Source organism: Gobio gobio, assembly GCF_949357685.1.
Source record: "Gobio gobio genome assembly, chromosome: 2".
In the NCBI taxonomy this organism is placed as follows: domain Eukaryota; kingdom Metazoa; phylum Chordata; class Actinopteri; order Cypriniformes; family Gobionidae; genus Gobio; species Gobio gobio.
Genome location: NC_137098.1, coordinates 26,179,639 through 26,207,129, shown reverse-complemented (window position 1 = coordinate 26,207,129; position 27,491 = coordinate 26,179,639). Strand labels below are relative to the sequence as shown.

The 27,491-nt window shown below is 40.3% G+C and overlaps 2 protein-coding genes across 2 annotated transcripts in view; one reads left to right on the top strand and one right to left on the bottom strand.

Moving 5' to 3' along the window:
* LOC307122573 (B-cell scaffold protein with ankyrin repeats-like) overlaps positions 1–27,491 on the bottom strand; it is a 244,279-nt gene that overhangs the window by 176,576 nt on the left and 40,212 nt on the right. The window lies entirely within an intron of this gene.
* Positions 20,046–23,921, top strand: LOC307139313 (uncharacterized protein; the record flags this gene model as incomplete). Its single annotated transcript, XM_079838221.1, has 4 exons — positions 20,046–20,114; positions 21,199–21,351; positions 22,152–22,244; positions 23,802–23,921. The coding sequence occupies 4 exons, from the start codon at positions 20,046–20,048 to the stop codon at positions 23,919–23,921; spliced, it is 435 nt and encodes a 144-aa protein (XP_079694347.1).

Sequence of the window (27,491 nt, the reverse complement as noted above, 5' to 3'; positions counted from 1 at the left end):
AAATGATCAAGCTTTATTAGCTGACTGAATTTGATTATGTGATGCAAGGACGTGTTGCGCGTTGCAGTGTTTGCTTTGAAATTAGCAGTTGACAGTGCATTAAAAGAGCAATGGTTATCCAGTTTATTTAGTCTTTATTCATGCAATTTTTGTTGAGCTGTCGTGTTGAAAAAAAAGTTATGTACAGGGATTGTTATCACTCTTCTGAAAAGAATATAGAGGGCCACTTTCCGCTCCATTAAAACAGGTCAATATTTGTCCCGCTGTTTATGCTTTGTAATTAATGCATGTATTTCTGTTGTGGTGTTAAAAATGTTATGAAATAAATATTCAAGTTTAATTATCATGCGTTATATTATTATTGAGTGAAAATAAGTCTTTATTTATACATATTTGTTTAAAGTATAGGCTAAATTAAAATAACGTTATTAACCGTTATTTTTTCAAATCAAACCGTTTTCGGAACAGTAATGTTTAATGAGGAACGCAAAAACGGAAACGTTAAAATATCGATTCTGCTCGGAGTGAACCGATTGATATTTTTTTCCGTTTTTAAGCCCTGGCTATAATTTTAGTCTAAATCAAATGTAATTTCTAAATGAATATAATAATGCAACTAATACTGATTAAAGCTAGCCTGGCGTGGCCATACTCAATTCTAGTCAGAATTTGAGTCTGGTACCGCTCCATTGAGCTTTGATTATGGGGCGTGTTTCAACCGAGCCAGGAAAGACCTCAATTGGATAGACCCACAACCAATCAGAGCAACGGAGCGACGCGTAACGTTAGTTGTCAAATATCAACAGAACTCAACTGCACTGTTACCAAGTCCGTGTTTTTCTCCATGTCCGCGGGTTGAAGCGACCCCAATTATGTGATTATATAAACCCAGGAATGCGAATTTTAGCAGGCAACCTTGCCAAAATAACATATTTTGCCAACCAAACGTTTTGAGTAGCAATTGTGCGCGACATTGCAAAAACACTTGGAAACCCTGTCTGCACGCACGCATGATTAAGTAACGTTACAAGAAAAACATGAGTGTAAACGATCTTTGGCAGTAATAAAATAATTTAAGGATACACAGAGTACTTACCAACACGATCATCGTTTCTGAGAGAAATAGTGAAGGTGAACGCATATACGAACAAGTTCTCCGTTTAGGATAAGAGCAAATTCAACCCAAGAGCCTTCGATGACGTGGATGATTACGTTACTGTTGATCATCTGTCCATCATCGTCTAAAGCCCGCCCTGACAATTTCATTGGTCCGAACAGTTTCTGTTCGGGCATAATTCCTCCTCTATGGAGCGAGTCCAGACCGAATTGCCCGAGCAAAACATTTTGTGGGCGGGGCTAAATTCGGCTGGCATCCAGGCTAGATTAAAGCAGCTTTGCAACCAACTAAAGTGAAGTTATGATGACAAGAAAATTTAAGTTCAGAAAACTAAAGTGACATTATGATGACTAGAAAATGTAAGTTCCGAAAACTAAAGTGAAGTTTTCATGACTATCAAATTTAAGTTCAGAAAACTAAAGTGAAGTTATGATGACTATCAGATTTAAGTTCCGAAAACTAAAGTAAGTTTTCAGGACTATCAAATTTAAGTTCCGAAAACTAAAGTGAAGTTTTGATGACTAGAAAATTTAAGTCCAGAAAACAAAAGGGAAGTTATGACGACTATCAAATTTTAGTTCAGAAAACTAAAGTGAAGTTATGATGACTATCAGATTTAAGTTCAGAAAACTAAAGTGAAGTTTTGATGACTAGAAAATTTAAGTTCAGAATAGGGATGGGCATTCGATAAAATTTTCTTAGGCGATCGTCGGGAGAATTAACGATCGACTGTCGATTAATCATTAATATTTTTATAATAAAATTAATTATTTAACTTTTATAATTCAAAAATACAATGAATACAAAAATACAGCATGTTTTTCCTCAATGAGACCTTTATTTACAAGATCAACTTGTGGCAGACAGTTAGGGTGCTTTCACACTTGGTTCGATTGCCTGGACCGAACCCGAGTTCGATTGCACCCCCCTCCCCCTGCCCCCGCTGGACTGTGTTCATATTATATTATTTGGATCCGAACCGGGGTGCGTTTGCGTCATCAAAGCAGCAGCTGTTTACCCGGTTGCTTAGTAACGACAGCGAGCGTGAAGGCGGCAAAATGCATAGCGTTGCTCACCTCACTTTTATATTTTTGTTTTTTAACCGTTGGTTTTGTTTCTAAAGCTTCAGTACGTAATGGCACTTGCGTCCATTTGCCGCAAATGTACTGCAATGCTCTAAAGAATGCTGAAGACGAGCAGAAATGAGGTTTACAGCTCTCTGCTTGCAGTATGTCAGTCACGCTCGTCAGGAAAATGAGTGAAACACACACAAACACACATTTTTATCAAATCATACGTCATTAATAGCGGTTCACTTCCGCGATTTAGTACGATTGCGTTCACATCAGCAGCGAACCAGTACCGGAGTTCACATGAACCGTACCCCAGACCACCCTTTTTAAGCGGACTCTGGTACGGTTCGCGGGTGCGCACCCGAGTTCGGAAGACCGTGTTCACATCATCCAAACGTACCGAACTCTGACGTCAATCGAACCCGGGTGCGCACCAAAACTGCTAGTGTGAAAGCACCCTTAAACTACGTTCAGTTAGGCAAACAGAACATATAATGCGCGTGCATATGCGGTGCTCTAAAGCAGCGGAACCTGCAGCTGCGAGCCGGCGTTCTTAAACAGAGACCTCATTTGTTCCAAAATAATAATAATAAAAAAGAATGTTAAACAATAACTTAAACAAAAAACATAATACTTAGATCTGACAGGTTTTGTCAATATGTAACTCAAAACTGGCAGGCTTTCTGACAGAAAGACGCTATAGTTTTTACTCAAAGGCCGCGGAAACAGCCCAGTTAAAGTTTTGGGCAAATCTGTCATGGAAACGTGGCGAATGTAGCTGGCAGGTTATGGTGATGTAGCTCTCAGCTGTTAAAGCGGTCCAGCAGTCTGTAGTTAGAGCAACTCTCTCAGCTTTGCTCAATTCTTTTAACAGCTGCTGCTTTCGTTCCAGAGTTTCTACCAGTCTGGTGATGATACGCCGTGATGGAATTTGATATGCTGGTTCCAATAAATGTATCAGTTCTCGAAAAACATTGCCCTCAACAATACTTAAGGGCAGAATATCCAACTCAATGAACTTGCAGATCCCTTGGGTAATTTTCTCTGCTCGTTGTGCATCACAGCTCCGAGTCCGAGTCCGACTTGATGCTAGGTTGAGACTGAGAATGCACTGCCACCCACATTAACCAGGGACGGATGCACTTTGTTTAAGTGGTACATCATTTGAGTTGTGGCCGTGTTGTACTTATACACGGCATCGCAATGTTTGCAGTGAACTTCACCACACAGCGAAATTAATTTAATTGCTTCAAGACTCACACTACGCAACGCCATCTGCATTAGGCTAGATAAAAATAAAAATAAATGCATTACATTAATCGATAACAAATTAACGTGATCGACGAAATTCTTAACGATCAATTATCGATCATCGATTAATCATGCCCATCCCTAGTTCAGAAAACTAAAGTGAAGTTATGATGACTAGAAAATTTAAGTTCAGAAAACTAAAGTGAAGTTATGATGACTATCAGATTTAAGTTCAGATAACTAAAGGTGAAGTTTTCATTACTAAATTTAATTAGTTCAGATAACCTATCCAAATAAGTAAGAAAAGCAAAACAAAAAACATGCAAAAAGATAAAATATATTAAGTTAAGTCAACAAATTATTTTTTTACAGTGTACTGCGCAGACGCAGGTCCCAAGTCCGCACAAGATGTCAGCGCCATATTCAGACATTGGCGGCTTCACTTTTCTACAATGGAAGATAGTGAAGGTAATCCATCTTTTTTACAGTCTATGATTACACCTGTCATTAATTATCTCTGATTCCTCTGTGTATTCAAGCTTGTGCTTTTAAGTCGTGTTTTGATAGTTGTTGTTTGATCGTATTTGTGTACTGGATCTGGGGTTACTGGATGTTACGTTTTTTTCCCTCCTTGTTCCCTGGATTATGTTTTCTTGTGTGGACTATTTAAATTAGGGCTGTCACGATATCAGATTTTTCACACCACGGTTATTGTGGCCAAAAAAAATCAAGATATCGATATATCGCGATATCTATAGACCCTTGGGGGAGAAAGTTAAATGAATTGGTAACACTTTACAATAAGGTTGTATTAGTTGACATTAGTTAATGAACTAACCATGAACAACAGCTGTTCAGCATTAGTTAATCTTCTTTGTTAATGTTAGTTAATATAGAGCTGTTCATGGTTTGTTCATGTTAGTTCACAGTGTATTTTAGCAAGATTTTAATAATGCATTAGTAAATGTAAATTAAACATTAACAAAGATTAATAAGTGCAGTTCATTATTAGTTCATGTTAACTACACTGTAAACCCAGATGTTGTCATTAATAAAGATATCAAGTTACAATAACTTGACAATACTTAATATACCAAGTTTTGGCATCCAAACTTAAACAGGTGTGTTTAACTTACTCATTTGGCAGCAAAAATCTGTTTAATTAATAGTTTAAGTGCTATGAGTGCACTACTTTAATTTATTTAAATTATTCACTATCTATCTGTTTAAAATGATTGGTCGTTCTTGAAATTCTGCCTTGACAACCGCGCTGATTGGTCGATTTAAGTTTTTCCGTGCTGCTGAATTTGCTGACACACAGAGTGGCAGAACCATCTTGAGATTGAGTGAAGAAAACTAAAGTTAAATTGGTAAGTAGATATTTATATTTTAAACTATCATATAAGTTTGTCTTATTGGCTTTACACGTTTTATTCGAATGTTATTATTATTTTCCCGTTTTACTCCGACAGCGACACAAGTAACGTACATTGGCTGTAAAGCAGGCGGGAAGAGATTCATAGTGAAAGACTCGCAACGTTACGCTGGTAGGTAGGTTACTGGTAAAATATACGTGTACATTTTGCTTGGTAGCCTTTAAAATGTTTAATGTTATTTTTTGTAGAGTATTTCTAGTTATAAACGCACTTGAGTTTCTAACTTTCTATACGAACATTTGAATTTCCCGCTGTATGTTTTGTTTTCCTCCCCCAGCGGCACTAGCAGGCAAGACGGATCATGAAGCAGGAGAGGAGGGAGAGAGAGTCGATGATAAAGGCCAATGGATTACACTGGTAAGTTAATGTGTAACACGCCTGTACATTTTGGTTTATTGTCTGTAAAAAAACATATTTTATACGGATGGACAAGGTATAAATGCGTTTAAGTTAATATCAAGTTTCTGTGATAACTTCGGAGCAGTCGGCCAACCGGCAAACTAAGCCAATGTTTCACAGACGTTGCTAATTTACAATAAACATACTATTGTGGCTCTAAATTCGAGTTAATTTACTCCCAGGCTCCCTGAAATTTCCCCTTGTGTACGTTGTTTTGTGAAATCTTTTGGTGAAAAATTGGGTTACTATGTGATTTACTGACGTTATCTTTTAAATAATTTGGCCAGTCATGTTGACTTAAAAACTGCAGACCATTTCCCGCCTAAAGAGTGGAACAATGCGAGGCTAAAATTAACGAAATTGTGACACATTTACAGAAATAAGCCTATATTTTTAATTATTAGTTCTGTTGATGTAACGTGTCCCTGGTGCATAACATTAGTTGTTTTTTTTAATAGATTTTATTAAATGTATTCAATTGTCTCTATGGATTTTTCTACTTTTTAAAATAAAATGAAAAAGTTAACATTATCAGAGCTGTGTGTATGTCCCTGTGAGCGATTTGTAGACTTTTATATTTATATGATTTTCACTGTAGGGTAACATATTTGGGGCAGTACCCTGGAATGGAAAACCTTTGCACTATATCCTCACCTAAATAGTGTATATTAGTACCTTAGAATAGGAATACACATCCAGGAATGTACAGAAAGTGCTTAATGTATTTTTATAAACCTATAAATATGTTAAAAAGGTATAAAGGTGTTTCTTTGAGGGCACTTTCCCAGTGACAATCTGTTAGGGTTAGTTCACCCAAAAATAAAAATTCTGTCATTAATTATTATATGGGATTGTTTCACACCCATAAGACCTTTGTTTATCTTCGGAACACAAATTAAGATATTTTTCATAAAATCCAATGGCTCAGTGAGGCCTGCATCTCCAGCAAGATAATTAACACTTGCATTGCCCAGAAAGCTACTAAAGACATGTTTACTGTGACTATGGTGGTTCAACCTGAATATTATAAAGCAAAGAGAATACTTTTCGTTTATCAAAAATAATAAAATAACAACTTAATTCAACAATATTCGGAGCATGAATTATACTGCCAAATTCACGTGAACCATTGAAATTTAGAAACACTTACCACGTTATGAAGCCTCGTTTACTAAAATCACTTGACTTTAATGCTCCGAACCACTGAATCGAAACACAATAAAACCCAAAACGCAGTGCCTGGGTACGGTTCGATTAGCTGGCCCCGGGCCCACTTGGAAGAGGTGGGCCAGAGCTCGGTTTGGTTGGGCTCGAGCAATATTACGATGGCAAACAACTTTATTACTGCTTTGATAGTACACTTTTCAATTCATGTACAATTAATTAACACAGTTAATTCGAGTGTATTTGGGTTCTCACCTTATTGAAGAACAGGAATTGTAGTTTGCGAATAAAGCTGCAAAATACCTCCATTAACGTCAGCGGCCTTCATAATTTGTAATAATCCTCTGATACATGCAAGTGAAAATTGCTACGCGGCATCAATTCTAAATCTATTTGGCAATATTTTAGAGAGAGTGCAAGAACGTTAAAGGGTTAGTTCACCCAAAAAAAAAGATTCTGTCATTAATTACTACCCTCATGACGTTCGACACCCGTAAGACCTCCGTTCATTTTAGGAACACAAATTAAGATATTTTAGTTGAAATCTGATGGCTCAGAAAGGCGTCCATTGGCACAATGCACTGTACACTCTCAAGACCCATAAAAGCTACTAAAGATGTTGTTACAAAATCTCACTACAGTGGTTCTACAATAACTTTATGAAGCGATGAGAGAACTTAAATAATGACTTGTATAGTGATGACCGATTTCAAAACACACTGCATCATGAAGCGTTATGAATCAGTGAGTCGATTCAGCGGTTTGGATCGCCAAAGTCACGTGATTTCAGCAGTTTGACACGTGATCCAAATCATGAATCGACTCACTGATTCATAACGCTTCGAAGCTTCATGATACCGTTTTGAAATCGGTCATCACTATATAAGTCGTTATTTAGGTTTTTATTACGCACAAACTATTATTGTCGCTTTATAAAGTTATTGTAGAACCACTGTAGTGAGATGGACTTTGTAACAACGTCTTTAGTACCTTTTATGGGTCTTGAGAGTGTACAGTGCATTGTGCCAATGGAGGCCTTTCTGAGCCATCGGATTTCAACTAAAATATCTTCATTTGTGTCTGAAGATGAAGGTCTGACGGGTGTCCAATGACATGAGGGGACGTCATTAATGACAGAATTTTCCTTTTTGGGTGAACTAACCCTTTAAGTGCAATGTGAGTCCGCGGGCCAGTGGGGAGGGGGGACAATCACACTTGGCCTCGGTTCAAGGCAACTGTGCCTAGTGTAAGTACAACCTTTCTCATCCTCAGATCACATTAAATAAAGAAGTTTTTAGCTGAAACTGTTGTCTTGGGTGATATATAACGGGTTCATATAACGCAAGTCAATGGTAACCATCCCTTCGAGAGTCAAAAAAACAACAACACAATCAAAACGCAATAAATAATCGTGGCTCCTGACAATACATTGGGATGTTTTGAAGCAAAACGATTGGTCTATGCAAGAAACAGAACCGAACTTACAATATTGTTACCTTTAATCCACAGCCTCTGGAAACTGTCTTGAAGGCATTCACAACAGTCTGAAGCACTGTCTTGAAGGGATGGTTCACCCAGATGTTTATCTGCTTACCCCCAGGGCATTCAAGATGTAGGTGATTTTGTTTCTTCAGTAGAACACAAATTAAGATTTTTAACTCAAACCGTTGCCGTCAGTTGTCAGTCGTATAATGCATGTAAATGGTAACAATCTATGAGAGGAAAAAAAACTTGCACTGACAAATCCAAATTAAACCCTGCGTCTCGTGACGACACATTGATGACTTAAGACACGAAACGATTGGTTTGTGCAAGAAACTGAACAGTATTTGTATAATTGCTTGCCTCTAATAAACCACTTTGTCCAACTGCCTTACGCCAGGCATCCGGTGCATGATGTGTGTACGCACTCAGGCGTAGTTTAAAGGATTAGTCCTGATAATTAAAAAATTTCCTGATGATTCACTCACCTGCATGTAATGCCAAGAAGTTAATGTCTTTCTTTCTTCGTTCGAAAAGTAATTGAGGTTTTTGATGAGAATTCCAGGATTATTCTCTATATAGTGGACTTCATGCTCTCTCCAAATGGTTGAAGGTCAAAATTACAGTTTCAGTGCAGCTTCAAAGGGCTTAAAACGATACCAGGCAAGGACTAAGGGTCTTATCAATAAAATAAAATAAAATACAAATGTATATGCTTTATAAACACAAATGATCGCCTTGCACGTGCGTCCACTTTCCGTATTCAAAAAGCTTACGCTCTGTCCTACCATTCCCGATTCTACTTATGAAAAAAATGGAAGTGGCGCCGCGTTTGTTCCGTAAGTTTAATAGGGAAGGCCTATGCCGGATGCCGTGCGCAAGACAGTTGGACATAGTGGTGTATTAGAGGTAAAAAATTATATAAATACTGTTCGGTTTTTCGCACAAACCGATCGTTTTGTGTCTTAAGTCATTCATGGCTTCAATAGGTCAGTGCATGTTTTTGTGACACTTACAGATTGTGTTACCATTGACATGCATTATACGACTGACAGACTGCAACGGTTTGAGTTAAAAATCATCATTTGTGTTCTACTTAAAGCTACACTGTGTGATATTTTCCCCCATCTAGCGGTGAAAAGGTATATGACCATCCAGTAAATATTAGTTTCTGTTCCTTCCAATTCCGATTTCGTTTTAACTCCTACGGTGGCCGATTTAGTCCAAAATTAACATGGCTTCCAGTTCAATCCAGCAATTCCCCTCTTCACATTCGACACGGTGCCATCAAGTGTTAAAACGCGAAAGGCGAAGCTTGAATTTACGGGTATGTCCCTCTTTGGCTAATGTACTTTCAAGATGGAGGGGCAACATGGCGACCCCCATTCGAACCCCTTACCCGTATGTATTTTCAATGGCATATTATAAACTTACAAGAATACTTTATTACTTGAAAGAAGTAAATATACATTAATGAGCACATATATTTTTGAAAGAACTAAGTGTTTTTAGCTAAGAATAAACTAAAAAAGTTACACAGTGTAGCTTTAAGAAACAAATCACCCATATCTTGGATGCCCTGGTGGTAAGCAGATAAACATCAAATGTTCATTTTTGGGTCAACTATCCCTTTAATGATTATCAAACGTTGGGAATCTATGAAAAGTCAATGTTCCCTGTTTGAGATCATGCACATAAACTAGGGCTGTGCAATTAATCGCAATCGCAAAACAATCGCGATTTGAGCACATGCGATTTCTAAATATTAGGCTGCGATTTTATTTATTCATATTTTAATTCAGAATACTACAACGCTCGTGCGCATGTTTAAGATGTTACCCAATCAGAGCTCCCTCAGCGCACCTCAGTTCTCTCACTGCAGCGGACACAGCATGATAAATATGGTGGTGAGTGAATTAGGCTATTAATGAATGATATGCACCATGTGTTCGGAGCTTTTATACGCGCTAAGTTCCTGTACGAACTGAAAAAACAGATTATCAGCACAACATGGCTGAAGCCCGGTTTATTAGTGGCGCGCAAATCAACGTTGCGTCTCTGACAACGCGCGCGCCCTGAAGGCAGACCTCTTTTCACGTGAGGATTGCGCGCGGAGAGCAGTGCTGAAACGCAGTGTCAATGCTGTCCTGTGACTAAAGTAAAGTCACTAAAGTAGCTTAGAAACTCAACTCAACCGTTATAGGCATATATTTGAATACCTTTGAAGTACAACCCACAGCTTCATAATGAATAGACGTCATGAGTAATTCACACACACAATCTCTCTCTCTCTCTTTAATGCATTCAAATAAATGTAATGTAGGCCTACTGTGCTAATTTATCTGTAGCCTATCTGATGTTAAACAAGCAGAAATCTGGCCCATAGACAATAACTGCTGAAAGTCAACCGTTTCCTTCAAGTATTTTAAAATCACAAAGAAATTCACTTTTTGCATTTTTTTGGAAAAATTCCAACTTTAATAGTTGAAAATATTTAAAAAACCTTGAATTGAAAACCTTATGAGGGCAAAAAATGGAAAGCAAAGTAGTAAACGTATTCAAGTTCAATTGCAAGAGAGTATAGCCTAAAAAAAAAGAAAACCCCTTCACACACACACATGCACCCTCGTCTCTCTCTCGCGCCAGTCAGACCAATCGCAGCAATGCATCACATAAGCTTAAACTTTTATGTAGCCACGCAACAATAATTTCAGCATGCGTTCACTGTATACACCGGGACGTGATGTTGTGACGCGATTTTTCGAACGGATGCTTCGCCTAAAATGCACCACAATGCAAGTGATGCAAGCCGCAGTGTTCTATTGAAAATTAATGTATGTATTTCTGCCCAAACTGCAATGAAGCCTTGCGTGCACACACACACACACACACACACACAAACGTTGCTAGGTTACCATAGCAAATAGGCTCACCCCAGAAATTATATATTATTTGTTAGTAGCCTAATGGTAAATGCTGCAGGTGTAGAAATCTACATAAGATATTTACTTTGATGTCAGGGCTAGATTACAGCATGAAACCTGTTGTGCATATTAATAAACTAAATTGCTTTTCCTCTTCATTTTTGTTATGCATTATTTGTTTTTGGGTTGTTAAAAAAAAAAAAAGCACAAACAAATTTTTATCCGATTAATCGACCGATTAAGTGCTAGATTAATCGATTACAAAAAGAATCGATAGCTGCAGCCCTACACCTACATCTTGGATGGCCTGAGGATGAGTAAATTAACTGCAATTTTTCATTTTTGGGTGAACTTTCCTTTTAATAGACAAATGTGGACCAAAAGACATAATCATTTGATAACTAAAAATCTTATTATAATTTTTAACCTTTTACAGTTTGTAACTTTAAATATGTAGTGTACTGACCTTTTGTCAATTTTATGTTATAGGTGACCTGAGAGAAGAAAATGTGGAATTGTAAATACTGCATTTTTAATTCTGAAAAAAGAGGAGAAATTCTTAAACACTATCGTCTGAAGCATGGAGGCCATACAAAGATTGTCCCTTTTCCATGCCCACACCAGGACTGTCTTTGCACATTTAAATCCATCAGTAATTTGCAAGTGCATCTTTCTAAAATCCATGCTAAAGAACACAGTGAACATGCGAGTAAAGTACCACCACTTGTATTTAAGTGTCAGCATTGCGAGTTTTCTGAACCTTGCACAGAAACAGATTTTCTAAGACACTTGCGTAGTAGACATTTGAGAGCAAATGAGAACATCCATTGTCCCTACAGAGGTTGCACATTTCAGACTCGTGTTTATGCAACATTCAATTCGCATAAAAGTAAGACGCATAGTGAAAATGACAGGAGGATGCTGAAGCCAGAAATAATTTCAGGTAATAGTGAGGGGAATGACAATGATGAAATCGAACCGGTTTCTTTGGATGAAGTTGAAATTGAGGACAGTGAAGATCAGTTAAATGAGGAATCCTCAGATTTTGTGATTCAATTAGAGCACAATTTGGCTGGTATTTTTTTGAAGATGCAAAGCATTCTTCATATTCCAGCAAGTTCTGTTCAAAATATCATACAAGAATTAACTGAAATTCATAAGCTGTCTTTCCCATTGGTGCTTAAGTCAGTCTCAACTGTCCTGAGTAAACATTATCCAGATGTTGATGATTCCCTTGTTACAGAAGTGGTAAACGCAGTTTCAGAGAGCAATGTATTTTCAAGGTGCTGCGACACAGGCGGGTGTTTGTCGACAATCAAAAAAAGGAACTAATTTGTGTTGAATGAATTTCCAGTGGTTATGCCTGTGGAATACATGCTTCCTGGGGGAGAGAAACCATATGTGTATGTACCAATCCAGCCTGCTTTACAAGCAATGCTCAATAAGCCAGACATTTTGGATAAAGCACTTACAGTGCAAGAATGTGTATCAAATGGGTACACTTCTTACCGTGATGGCTACTATTTTAAAGAGAACAGTCTTCTCAACGGCGATGAATTTAAAATAGCTCTTGGACTCTATATTGATGATTTTGAGGTGGCCAATCCATTAGGAACATCCAGAGGCAAACACAAAATGTGTGCAGTGTACTGGGTGTTGGCAAACATAGCTGCGAAGTACAGGTCAACTCTTCACTCCATCCAACTTGCTCTTCTCTGTAATACTAGCACAGTAAAGGTGTATGGCTACAAAACAATTATGCAGCCACTTCTGAGAGACCTTGTCCATCTAGAGCAAACTGGGTTGTACATTGATCAGTTAGGTGCTACTGTGAAAGGCACAGTCTTGTATGTTTCAGCTGACAATCTTGGTGCACATTCTCTTGCAGGTTTTTTTGAGAGTTTTACTGTGGAGAGATTCTGCCGATTTTGCATGGCTTCGAGAAATGAGACGCAGCACACTGAAGTTGGTACAGGAAACTTTGAACCACGGACTGTGGATATGCACAACAGGCACATTGAGGAGGTAAAGCAAGATCCCTCTTTGAGTAAATTGTATGGGGTGAAGGGAAGTTGCCCACTAACTGATGCTTTGCAGCATTTTCATGCAGTAACTGGCTACCCACCGGACATTTTGCATGACCTTTTCGAAGGTGTTGTGCCTGTTGAACTCTGTCTCTGCCTGTCAGATATGATAGAGAAGAAATACTTCTCTCTTGATTCAGTTAACCATGCCATCAAGACTTTTGGCTACACTTTTTCTGACAAAACCAACCAACCACAGCCTATTCCAAAGGGTTTCGCAAGTAAAGGATCAATTGGTGGCAATGGCCACGAGAATTGGACTTTACTTAGGTTGCTACCGCTTATCGTTGGTGATAATGTCTAGGGGTGCACCGATCCGACTTTTTCAGTCCCGATACCGATACCGATGCCTGGGCTTTGTGTATCTGTCGATACCCGATACCGATCCGATATATTGTTGAATTAATAATAAACTGTATATCTTCCACCTTATACCTTCCTTGAAGAGACTAAAGGCACCAGACTTTACTAACTAAACATAACTAAGACAAAATAACAGATGTATGTAAGGTGTTGAATTCTTATTTATTTAAAAAACAATTGTGCATTCAAATCTAAAATAGAATGTAATCTAACTTCTTTAAATAAATAAAATGTAGCAGTGGAAACAAAAAACAGTGTATTGGTCAAACATACAATAGTAATCTGACAGTTACCAAACATTTTTTACACTACAGATAATTGTTTTGGTATATAATCATATCAATATTAAAAAGTAGCATTACAAATTAACAAATAGTCTAATTTTCTACCATATGCAATTTAATAAAAATTTTCAGCTAGCTAATAACAACTTTGTTCTGGTTTCACCTCACTCCAGATTAAATGATTGTAGGCTAGGCCTATTTATTTTACTACACATTGTCAACAGAAATAAGATGAAATCCATCCATCCATCCATCCATCCATCTTCTTCCGCTTATCCGGGGCCGGGTCGCGGGGGCAGCAGTCTAAGCAGAGATGCCCAGACTTCCCTCTCCCTAGACACTTCCTCTAGCTCTTCCGGGGGGACACCGAGGCGTTCCAAGGCCAGCCGGGAGACATAGTCCCTCCAGCGTGTCCTTGGTCTTCCCCGGGGCCTCCTCCCGGTTGGACATGCCCGAAACACCTTCCCGGGAAGGCGTTCAGGAGGCATCCGGAACAGATGCCCGAGCCACCTCAGCTGTCCCCTCTCGATGTGGAGGAGCAGCGGCTCTACTCCGAGTTCCTCCCGAGTGACTGAGCTTCTCACCCTATCTCTAAGGGAGCGCCCAGCCACCCTGCGGAGAAAGCTCATTTCGGCCGCCTGTATCCGGGATCTTGTCCTTTCGGTCATGACCCAAAGCTCATGACCATAGGTGAGAGTAGGAACGTAGATTGACCGGTAAATCGAGAGCTTCGCCTTACGGCTTAGCTCTTTCTTCACCACGACAGACCGGTACATCGACCGCATTACTGCAGAAGCTGCACCGATCCGTCTGTCAATCTCCCGTTCCATCCTCCCCTCACTCGTGAACAAGACCCCTAGATACTTAAACTCCTCCACTTGGGGCAGGAACTCTCCACCAACCTGGAGTGGGCAAGCCACCCTTTTCCGACTGAGGACCATGGCCTCGGATTTGGAGGTGCTGATCCCCATCCCAGCCGCTTCACACTCGGCTGCAAACCGTCCCAATGCATGCTGAAGGTCCTGGTTAGAAGGGGCCAACACGACAACGTCATCCGCAAAGAGCAGAGACGAAACCGTGTGGTCCCCAAACCTGACACCCTCCGGCCCTTGGCTGCGCCTAGAAATTCTGTCCATAAAAATTATGAACAGAACCGGCGACAAAGGGCAGCCCTGCCGGAGTCCAACATGCACCGGGAACAAGTCTGACTTACTGCCGGCAATGCGGACAAAACTCCTGCTTCGGTCATACAGGGACCGGACAGCCCTCAGTAAAGGACTCCGGACCCCATATTCCCCCAGCACCCTCCACAGGACGCCGCGAGGGACACAGTCGAATGCCTTCTCCAAATCCACAAAACAAATGTGGACTGGTTGGGCAAACTCCCATGAACCCTCCAGCACCCTGTAGAGGGTATAGAGCTGGTCCAGTGTTCCGCGGCCAGGACGAAAACCACACTGTTCCTCCTGAATCCGAGGTTCCACTATCGGCCGGATTCTCCTCTCCAGTACCCTGGCATAGACTTTCCCGGGGAGGCTGAGAAGTGTGATCCCCCTATAGTTGGAACACACCCTCCGGTCCCCCTTCTTAAAAAGAGGGACCACCACCCCGGTCTGCCATCCCAGAGGCACTGTCCCCGACCGCCACGCGATGCTGCAGAGGCGTGTCAGCCAAGACAGCCCCACAACATCCAGAGACTTGAGGTACTCAGGGCGGATCTCATCCACCCCAGGTGCCTTGCCACCGAGGAGTTTCTTGACCACCTCGGTGACTTCAGCACGGGTGATGGACGAGTCCTCCTCTGAGCCCCCAGCCTCTGCTTCCTCAATGGAAGACGTGACGGCGGGATTGAGGAGATCCTCGAAGTATTCCTTCCACCGTCCGACAACATCCCCAGTCGAGGTCAACAGCCGCCCATCGCCACTGTAAACAGCGTTGGTAGGGCACTGCTTCCCCCTCCTGAGGCGCCGGACGGTTTGCCAGAATCTCTTCGAGGCCAGCCGATAGTCTTTTTCCATGGCCTCACCGAACTCCTCCCAGGCCCGAGTTTTTGCCTCCACGACCACCCGGGCTGCAGTCCGTTTAGCCTGTCGGTACCTGTCAGCTGCCTCAGGAGTCCCACAAGCCAGCCAGGCCCGATAGGACTCCTTCTTCAGCTTGACGGCATCCCTTACTTCCGGTGTCCACCACCGGGTTCGGGGATTGCCGCCTCGACAGGCACCGGAGACCTTGCGTCCACAGCTCCGAGCAGCCGCTTTGACAATGGAGGTGGAGAACATGGTCCACTCGGACTCAATATCTCCAGCCTCCCTCGGGATCCGGTCGAAGCTCTGCCGGAGGCAGGAGTTGAAGATCTCTCTGACAGGAGACTCGGCCAAACGTTCCCAGCAGACCCTCACAGTACGTTTGGGTCTACCGAGTCTATCCAGCTTCCTCCCCCGCCATCGGATCCAACTCACCACCAGGTGGTGATCAGTTGACAGCTCCGCCCCTCTCTTCACCCGAGTGTCCAAGACATACGGCCGCAGATCAGATGAAACGACCACAAAGTCGATCATTGACCTACGACCTAGGGTGTCCTGGTGCCATGTGCACTGATGGACACCCTTATGCTTGAACATGGTGTTCGTTATGGACAAACTGTAACTAGCACAGAAGTCCAATAACTGAACACCACTCGGGTTCAGATCAGGGGGGCCGTTCCTCCCAATCACGCCCCTCCAGGTTTCACTGTCATTGCCAACGTGGGCGTTGAAGTCCCCCAGTAGAACGACGGAGTCCCCAGTCGGAGCACTCTCCAGCACCCCTCCCAGAGACCCCAAGAAGGTCGGGTACTCTGCACTGCCGTTCGGCCCGTAGGCACACACAACAGTGAGAGACCTATCCCCGAGCCGAAGCCGCAGGGAAACGACCCTCTCGTTCACCGGGGTAAACTCCAACACATGGCAGCAGAGCTGGGGGGCTATAAGCAAACCCACACCAGCCCGCCGCCTCTCACCATGGGCAACTCCAGAGTGGTAAAGAGTCCATCCCCTCTCGAGGAGTGTGGTTCCAGAGCCCAAGCCATGCGTGGAGGTGATTCCGACTATCTCTAGTCGGAACCTCTCAACCTCACGCACAAGCTCAGGCTCTTTCCCCGCCAGCGAGGTGACATTCCATGTCCCAAGAGCCAGTTTCCGTGTCCAGGGATCGGGTCGTCTAGGCCCCCGCCTTCGACTGCTGCCCGATTCGCTTTGCACCGGCCCCTTACGGTCCCTCCCGTGAGTGGTGGGCCCACGGGAAGGTGTCCCCACGTCGCTCCTTCGGGCTGAGCCCGGCCGGACCCCGTGGGGGAAGGCCCGGCCACCAGGCGCTCGCATACGAGCCCCAACCCCAGGCCTGGCTCCAGGGTGGGGCCCCGGCTGCGCCATACCGGGCGACGTCACGGTCCTCCTTCTTTTTGTCATCATAAGGGGTTTTTGAACTGCTCTTAGTCTGACCCGTCACCTAGGACCTGTTTGCCTTGGGAGACCCTACCAGGGGCATATAGCCCCGGACAACATAGCTCCTAGGGTCATTCGGGTACTCAAACCCCTCCACCACGTTAAGGTGGCAGTCCATGGAGGAGATGAAATACTGTTGATAATTAAAAATAATTCTTACTACCCACTCTTGCTAAAATGGGTAAGCACACTTGTGTTCTCATTTCAGTTGCGTTCTGAGTAAATTAATAAACTGAGTTCATGAGTTCAGTGTTGGACAGATCAGTTGTTCTGGCCAGTCGTTAAAATGATTCGGTTCAAAGGAGTCATTAGGTCACGAATCGGACATTAGCAGACGCGTTGTGTGCGAATCCCGTCTGTTAGAACATCGCGAAAGATGTCAACACACAGAAAACACTTCATAACTGGATATAATTTGTCTCCCGCTTATTGAAAGTATGCTTTATGTCAGCTGGTCAGAGAAGAGTCAATGTTTTTTGAGCGCAATTCACACCCAGTGATAATTCAAGGACAAAATTGTCCGAATGTGTCACGTGCAACATGGTTTCGGTCTTCCGAGCTTTTGATTTGGATTAATATGTGAAATATGAGAGCGAACACTGATTATTTTGAAGACCCAGAGAGCGCGCGCGGGGGAGGAGCTCTCAGATCGGTCTCTCTGACACTCAGTCACAAGCGCAGCATCTGTTCTACATCACTCGTAAATCACAATAACTCATCAAATTAGGCTTTGGCCGTCAAAAAAATGTCAATGCAGGAAAGACCCTGACTTTGCAGTAATACCCTCGAAACAGCGACGAACTAGTTGGCGTGGCAAGCGTGAAATATCTCCTCCACACAGCCGACTCTCTGGCTCGCTCCCTTCTAGCATGCGACACACGTGAAGCTGACGAATGACGTAGGTTCTGCTGCGACGGAAAAAAACACCTGGATCGGCTTGTGGATCTGTTAATTTTTCCGATCCCCGATCCAGCTATTTTGTCAGTATCGCGGCCGATATCCGATCCTAATATCGGATCGGTGCACCCCTAATAATGTCCCAGAGGGAGAGAGCTCATGGGAAATTCTGATGCTGCTTAAGGACATAGTTGAATTGGCTGTTGCTTCGAAACATACAGACGAGTCCATTCATGACTTGGGTTGTAAAATAGCAGAACACCGAGAATTGTTGCAGTCGACATTTCCTGATTTCAGACTTAAACCAAAGCACCATTTCATGGAGCATTATCCCCAGCTTATTAAAGCATTTGGCCCACTCTCTGATGTTTGGACATTGCGCTTTGAAGGCAAACATAAATTTTTCAAAAAGGTAATTCGTGAATCTCAAAATTTCAAAAATGTGGCACTAACATTGGCTGTCAAACATCAGAGAATGATGGCATACTATCTTGATTCGAGTTCATTTTTCAGGCCCTCAGTTGAAATGGAGAAAGTTAAAACTGCAATGGTTGCTTCATTTCCTGGCCACGTTCAACAGCAGTTTCATCAAATAGCACCTCAGCTGAATACTGTGCTTGTTGCATCATCTGTGATTGTAGAAGGAATCAAATACAGTGCAGATATGGTGATCTCTGCTGGTTCGTGCTCTGGTCTTCCAGAATTTCAGCAAATATCACAGATTGTAGCGGTCAACTCAGAGATTTTGTTTGTCTGTAAAAAAATGTCAGCATGGTACACTGAGCATCTTCGGTCGTATGAACTTTGCAGCAGCCATTTCTCAACTCTCTGTGTGGTTAAGGTGTCAGAGCTTAATGAGGTTTCTCCCCTTTCGGGTTACATTGTCAAGGGTAGGATGCTGGTGACACCTAAACGTTTTATTTTTTGCTGAGTACGTTGCTGTAATGTTTGATGAGTCCAAGTAATACATTTACTTTTTTTATTATTATTATTTATTTATTTTTACCTCTTTTTCACAGTAGTCAGATTACTTCCAGTTCCAGTGGAGTATTGCAGTTGTCTGAAGACAGTGACCAAACTTCATGGTATTTATGGTCATGCCAACACATTTAAATTTGTTGCAAGATAATTTTATTGACTTTGATTATTGATTAGCATGTTCACATTTGCTGTCCAGATGGGTTCTCATGAGAAGATCCTTTTGAGAGTTATCCTATGTGAAGGGGATATAAGGAAAATCACCCTTGCAAAGAAACCAGGTTCAATTGATGACTTGGTTGCATCACTAAAAGAAAGTTTAAAGGTTGATTTCAATTTTTCTCTTCAGTATGAAGATGAAGACTTTGACAATGCACTTTGCAATTTATCGGACATTTCAGCACTTAAAGACAGGGCAACAGTGAAAATAATTCCTGTACTCGAACTTACACCAGTTGATGTGGTGGAAACGCCTAATGACTCAGCAAGCACAGCAAACACAGAAATTCCCTTTACTCTACCTCAGGAGAGACAGAAGCACTGGCCAAATGACTTTGTTGTTCCTAGCTTTTCAGTTGATGTTGAATATCGTCTGCGGCAGGGCAACTTGAAATACCTCAACGATGGCACTTTCCTCAAACCGTCTAGGGACCTTAAACATCAAATCCTTGAAAAATTGGCTGAAAGCATTTTTGCATTTAAAGCCTATCCAGATGATAAAGATTATGAACAAGTAGCATCCTCCCTTGTAAAACAGCATCCATGTCTGCAGGAAAGTGGTTCACGATCTGGCTGGGGAGGCTGGAAAAACAGCCTAAAATTCAAAATGGGGAATTATAGAACCAAAATGCGAAAGTTGGGTGTTCCTGATGTAACAGCAAATGCAGGAAAGCGTGGTACTAACAACCCAGAAGGAGAGCCATCACGGAAAAACATAAAAAAAAAACAAGAAATGTGAACTGAATTTCCTACCCAACTATCCTGAAGGACATGATGATGCCAGCCTTGAGAGTGCTCGTAAAGAACTAGAAGAAGAAATGAAGAAGAGAGCACCCAGTGCTTCTGTATTGTCACAAAAAAGGACTTGACGTTTGCGTTAAGGCGCAAAGAGATGGTGATGTCAGCGCCTGCGATCACCGATGTACTTGACCGCTGGCCAGCTCTTTTCCGTGAGGCACAGGTAATTTCCTATTTATTTGTTTTGTTAGTGTCATGTAATAATTTGCTTTAACTCTTTTTATGAGAAGGCTTATGAATACTTAAGTTATTATGAGAAAGCAGCCCTTAAACGAAGTCTCAATGAAGGTGGAGAAGGTGTAAAAAAATACCTTGGAGCTATTCCAGATTTTTCCTTTTTCAGCACAACTGAAAAAGCACATCTGAGCTCTTTAGGTCTGTTCTATACAATAACAATTATAACATCAGATTCATCCATCAAAGAAGTTACAAAAAAATGTTAGAACCTAAAATGAAAATGTTCATTTATTCAAGAGTAGTTCACCCAAAAATGAATATTTGCTCATCCTCAGAATTGTTTTTATTGTGTATATATTACAACATCAAAAAATATGTTTAGTCAATGGTAACCATCCCTTTGGGATTAAAAAAATACAAGCAAAACAAAATTAATTTTTGTGGCTCCTGATGATATATTGGTGTCTTATGAAATGAAATGATTGGTCTATGAAAGAAACTGAACAGTATTTACAACATTATTACCTTTAATCCACAGCCTCTGCAAACAGTACTGATCACGTTCAAAACAGTCTGGTGTGTGATCGTAATAATGTATATAAAACCTGTATATATAAAAAAGTAAGATTACGTTTGTGTGCATGATATCAAATAGGGAACATTGACTTTTCACAGATTCCCAACGTTTGATATATCATTAACATAGTGCTTTAGACTGTTGTGAATGCGTTTGCAGAGGCTGTGGATTAAAGGTAACAATGTTGTAAATACTAATTGTTTTGCTGTATGTTATTTTTTTTATTCTTAAAGGGATGGTTACCATTGACTTGCATTTATATTGATTACTGAAGACCACAGTTTCATTTAAAAAAATACAAAAACTTTAGTGTCATACTAAATAAATAAAAAAAATCACCTACATCTTGGATGATGTGACCGTAAATCAACAGCAAAATTTTATTTTTGGGTGAACTATCCCTTTGACTATATAATGTGAATTTTCATTTTAGGTCAACACATTTTTGACTGGGATGAATCTAATATTATTTTGAAATGATTTTTCTTTCCAGATCTACATGGAGTTTAACAGGATTGCTGGTAAAAACCTGAAAAAGGAATTTTACGAGACCCTTGATCGACATAGTACATGCCTCTTGGACATTTTCAGAGCCAAAAAGGGAGTTGCTGGTCAGCTCTTGATGAACCTTCTGAAGCAAACAAAGGTTTGTTAAAAATCCAAATATCATAGATATATAAATGTATTACAATAAAGTACATTTATCAAAGGGTTAGTTCACCCAAAAATGAAAATTGTCATTTATTCCTCATCCTCATGCCGTTCCACACCCGTAAGACCTCTGTTCATCTTCGGAACACAAAAAATTAAGATATTTGTGTTGAAATCCGAAGGCTCAGTGAGGCCTGCATAGTCAGCAATGACATTTCCTCTCTCAAGATCCATTAATGTACTAAAACCATATTTAAACCAGTTCATGTGAGTACAGTGGTTCAATATTAATATTATAAAGTGACAAGAATATTTTTGGTGCGACAAAAAATAAAATAAATAATGACATATTAGTGATAATCGATTTCAAAACACTGCTTCATGAAGCTTCGGAGCGTTATGAATCAGTGTTTTGAAATCGACCATCACTATATATGTCGTTATTTATTTTATTTTTTGTCGTACTCAAAATATTCTCGTCACTTTATAATATTAATATTGAATCACTGTACTCACATGAACTGATTTAAATATATATCTTAATTTTTTTGTGTTCCGAAGAACAACGGAGGTCTTGCGGGTTTGGAACTGCATGAGGGTGACGAATAAATTACATTATTTTCATTTTTGAGGGAACTAACCCTTTAAACCTGTATAATCTGCTATACAGACTTCATAGTTGATCTGTTGTGCTCAACTATTTGAATGCTGTTAGGAATATGTATGTATGTATGTATGTATGATTAATAACAAGTGGTTGGATGTAATAAAATTGTTTTATAAATTCCACTCAAGTTGTCAGAGCCAACTGAGGTCCGAACTTTAGTGCTTCAAGGACTACCTCTCGTGTTTGGAGATGACTCCCCTGCTTTCTTTAAGACATGTTTGGTAAGTGTTCCAAGTAGAAAATAATGTTCAAAAGACATTCACACTGTCTCACACATACACCTTCACACTCTCTATCATTCACGCTCACTGTATCAATTTTAATCTAAAGGGTTAGTTCACCCAAAAATGAGAATTATGTCATTAATTACTCACCCTCATGTCGTTCCACACCCATAAGACCTTTGTTCATCTTTGGAACACAAAAATATATTTTTAATGAAATCCAAGAGGTTTTCGTCCCTCCAAATCGATCCAACACTACTATCACTTCCTTGTCGATAAAGGCAAGAAAGACATAATTAAACAGATAGTTCACCCAAAAATCTGATACTGTATACATTTCTTTGTACTGCTGAATGCAAAGATATTTAGAAAAAAGTTTGTAACCAGGCCGCTTTGGGCCACCACTGACTTCCATAATAGGAAAAAAAATACTATAGAAGTTAGTGGTGGCCCAAAGCGGCCTGGTTACAAACTTTTTTCTAAATATCTTCCTTTGCAATACAAAGAAATGTATACAGTATTAGATTTTTGGGTGAACAAAGGTGGATATGGAACGACATACGGGTGAGTAATAAATGACAGAATTCTCATTTTGGGGTGAACTAACCCTTAAGTTGAAGTTGCACCATTTGAAATGTACAGTACTGTGCAAAAGTCTTAGGCACGTTAGTATTTTCACCCCCAAAATGGTTTTAAGCCAGTTATTTATAACTTTTATAATAGTGTGTCAGTAGGTTATATCAGTTTACATTTTCAAACATAAATTTTGCCATTAATTGTAGTAATCCATTCCAGTGAGATTTTTGTATGCAGAAGAAGTCTGACAAAAGAGTTATGATCCACACAGAGATCTGATCTCACCATCATCGAGTCCGTCTGGGATTACATGAAGAAACAGAAAAAACTGAGACTAAATCCAGAAGAACTGTGGCAGTGTCTCCAAGACTCCAAGACCTTCCTGCAAAGCTCCCTGAAAAACCATGAGCAAGTGTCCCAAAACAAAAGCTGTTTTCAACGCAAATGGTGGTGACACAAACACTGATTTGATTTAGTTAATAGAAGTTAATTGATCAAAAATTAACACTCTACTTATGACATTATTTTTGAAAGTTTCCTGACTTTACAGCATTTTTACACAAGTGTCTAAGTACTGTAGCTTTGCAGGAAGGTTTCTTCAAGTGTCTTGGAGACACTGCCACAGTTCTTCTGGATTTAGTCTCAGTTTTTTCTGTTTCTTCATGTAATCCCAGACGGACTCGATGATGGTGGGATCAGATCTCCATGTGGATCATAGCTCTGTTGTCAGACTCCTTCTGCATACAAAAATCTCAATGGAATGGATTATTACAAATAATGGCTAAATTAATGTTTGAAAATGTAAACGGATATAACCTACTGACACACTATTATAAAAGTTATAAATAACTGGCTTAAAACCATTTTTGGGGGTGAAAATACTAACATGCCTAAGACTTTTGCACAGTACTGTACATAATCTTGCATGCATGAGAATTAATGTTTTATTAATTAATTAGTTTTATTCATCTACACTAGATGTCCGATGATCGCTGCGTGAATCTTGACATGCCAGTGGGGATTGTAATAGTTGAGGATGGGATGACTCTTCAGCCCCTCAACTCTCTGCATTTTCTCCCTCCTCATTTGGGATCGTAATTGAGGGAAAAGTGGTGATGGACAATCTACACAACCTTCCTGAATCAATGTGCCTTCTGTTTGGACTAATTTATGCATTACACTTGAATTACCCAAAGTCGCTGAAGTACACATTTGAATTCATTCAACGCAGTGTCCTTTCCATGGGGCAGAAAGACCTGCAGCCTAAAATACAATCCTTGGGTAATCAGCTGTTTGGTTAAAAAGGAGAAACAGGATCAGCACATGCATTTTCCTCTTTTTTTTTTATGCTGTTAAGATACACCATTGAGGTCTAACTGGCCTTTCTGTTTTGTGCTTTTCCTGTCCGGTAAGAAGCAAGTAAGACTTTAACCACCACAGGATCAACGCCTTTTTTTGTCTCAAGATTCTGTAAAATGATCACAAACTTCCCTTACAAAACACTGTGGCAGTACCAGATTATTACCATGGTATTGACACATTTCAAGGAACTGGCACATAGTTTACAGTTTTGTTGTTCATGTGTCTTTTAAAAATATGACTTAATGTGAGCTTACTGTTTAAAATGAGCTTACTGTTTTGTTGTTCATGTGTCTTAAAAGTGTGATCTTACTTTTAAAAATAACTTATGTTTTTCTTTTTTTTTAATGTGAACTTCCTATTAAAAATTAAAGCTTACTATAAAAATTGTGAGCTTACGATTTTGTTAGTCTGTTTAAAATGTGAGCTTACTGTTAATAACTAGAAGACTACTGTTTAAAATGTGAGCTTTTACTGTTAAAAATGAGCTTGTGATTTTGTTTGTCTTTTTAAAATGAGCTTTTACTGTTAAAAAATAGTTTTTATTGTTAAAAATTAGCTTATGATTTTGTCTTTTTAAAATGTGAGCTTTTACTGTTAAAAATGAGCTTATGATTTTTTTTTCTTTTGAAAATGAGCTTCCTGTTAAAAATTACGAGCTTATGGTTTTGTTTGTCTTAACAATGACTTAAAAGCTTACTGTTATGAGCAATGCTACCATTAATTATATGTAGTATAAACCTAATAAAGTGGTTGTTGTGAAAAACAATACTTGTTTTAGTGATTTAATGATCAATTCCCCATTACTCAAATGAACTGAGGGAATCCCTTTCCTCAAATCATTTGAGTTTAGTCTGTTTGCCTTTTAAGTTATCTGTACTTAAACATTTAAGTTATCTTCACTTAAACATTTGAGTTACCTGTACTTAAACATTTAAGTTAATTCAATGAAGAGACCACATTAGGTCAACTCAATTAAACTGAGTTGTCAGTTTCCCCATTACTCAAATGAATTGAGGGAATCACTTTCCTCAATTCATTTGAGTAGTCTCAACTTATTAGGGTTTACAGTGTAATGTAACTAATGTTAATTAAGGAACCTTATTGTAAAGTGTTACCAATTAATTTTTACTTTGTTTATTTAGTTTTATTTTTTACCCAACAAACATAATTGGATAATGATAAACACAGGGTAATACTCTGTTACTGATAAATTGTCTTTGAAGCTCCCTATGAAATAACAAGAGAGAAAATAGTGTCAAGTTCAACAGTATGATGATGAATAAATATTAACATAAATGTTATTGGCCATGACTAGATTGCAAATACAAATACAAGAATAGACATTATTCATTCATTAAAAGAAACTGAGACCGCGACCGTCGACTGGCTCTGACTGGTGACTCTGACCGCCGCGTTCCTTCAGCGCAGCTGCAAGAGTTATGGCCTTTTTACACCTGCTCACTTCATTCGTTTTCTCTGATCATATATCTATCATATTGTGAAGAGATCAGGAGTAAATGTCTTCCGAAATTCTTTCGAGGCGGATTTAAATCCGATCACGCAGATCCACCGCTCCCACCACGCGCTGCGCGCAGAGCACCGAGTGCTGAGGGGACTACAAGAAGATGCAAGAAAAGACGCAAACGGCCGCCAGTGAAACTGAAAGTAGCCCAAGGCTCAGAATCAGATGCTCAAAAACACAATAATCTCCATTAAAACGAATGAGACTAAATGTTCTTACCAGTGCTTAGGTCACTCGTTCTCCTATTACGGCCTTTGATCTTGAAATGAGCCGATAAATAAAATAGCCTACAACTCATATCTGTTGCTTTCGTTGTCGTGAACTGAATTTGCATAGCCAATAGAGTGGAAATTGAAGATTGGATTTATATTCATTTTGCGGAGAGGTATAAGGTAAGACAATGCATATTTTTATTTTTATAGTTTAGATTGTGTAGCCCGTTTTTGTTTACAGGCGCCGTTGCGTGCGAGCCTGCCTCAGCTTGTCAAAAATGCGTTTTTACTGTGGTGGTGATAGTAAACATATAAACTTACATTGTGATATGCTTGAAGTGTTTTATATATATGGATTTTATTATAGGCAAGACAAGTCAAGTGTTGATTTGAAAGGATAAATTGATCAAACATGCGGTTAACCCACTGTCGGCCGCTGGCCGCTTGGTCATTAGGAAAAAAACTAAAACTTTAATTTAACTAACGAAAATTGCCCCAAACATTTTTTCTAAATTAACTTAATAAAGAAACAAAATGAAATATAACAAATTTGACATTATAAACAAAGCTGAACTATTTTTATGGCTGCAACAGTGTGTAATAGAGAGGGAGGAAAAAACACGGCTACAGTCAGATTTGGGACACCGGAGTATTTACGCATCATGTTATCATACCAGTCCTGTTCATTTTAAATATTGTGGTTATCGCCAATACTGGTATATTGCCACACCCAAAATGAACACGATGTCGATATTTTGTGCTTTGAATATCACGGTTATCGTCAATACCGGTATATTGCGACACCCCTAATTTGAATACTTCCCTCGTTTGGATTATCTGTGTTTTTGCCTTTTGTCATAAAAGTTGTCTGGATTCTCTCTTTCTGTCTCATCTCTTCGAACCCATTACACAGATCATCCAACAGCAAGCTAACAGCTGAAAAGTGGGGTCATAAGTCCCAAGCAGTGGTACTTTCTCCCAGACAACAGAGACAGCAGCGGACATAAGTCAAACTTTTAAAAGTTTTCACAAAGGTTGTTTAAAACTTTTCCTTTGCAATTTAATTCCTCTCCCTATTTTATTTTATTATTTTATTCATTTTATATCCAGGCTCTCCTTGAACTGTCACCTTATCGTGGTGGAGAGGTTTGAGTACCCGAATGATCCTGGGAGCTATGTTGTCTGGGGCTATATGTCCCTGGTAGGGTCTCCCAAGGCAAACAGGTCCTTGGTGACGGGCCAGACTAAGAACAGTTCACAAACCCTTTATGACTAAAATTACATCAAGGACCGAGACGTCGCCCGGCATGGCGCAGCCGGGGCCCCACCCTGGAGCCAGGCCCGGGGTTGGGGCTCGTATGCGCTGGGCTCAGCCGAAGGAGTGACGTGGGGGCACCCTCCTGTGGGCTCACCACCGGCAGGAGGGAGCGTAAGGGGCCGGTGCATAGTGGATCGGGCGACAGTCGAAGGCGAGGCCCCCGACGACCCAATCTCTGGACACGGAATCTGGCTTTAGGGACGTGGAATGTCACTTCGTTGGTGGGTAAGGAGCCGGAGCTTGTGCGGGAGGTC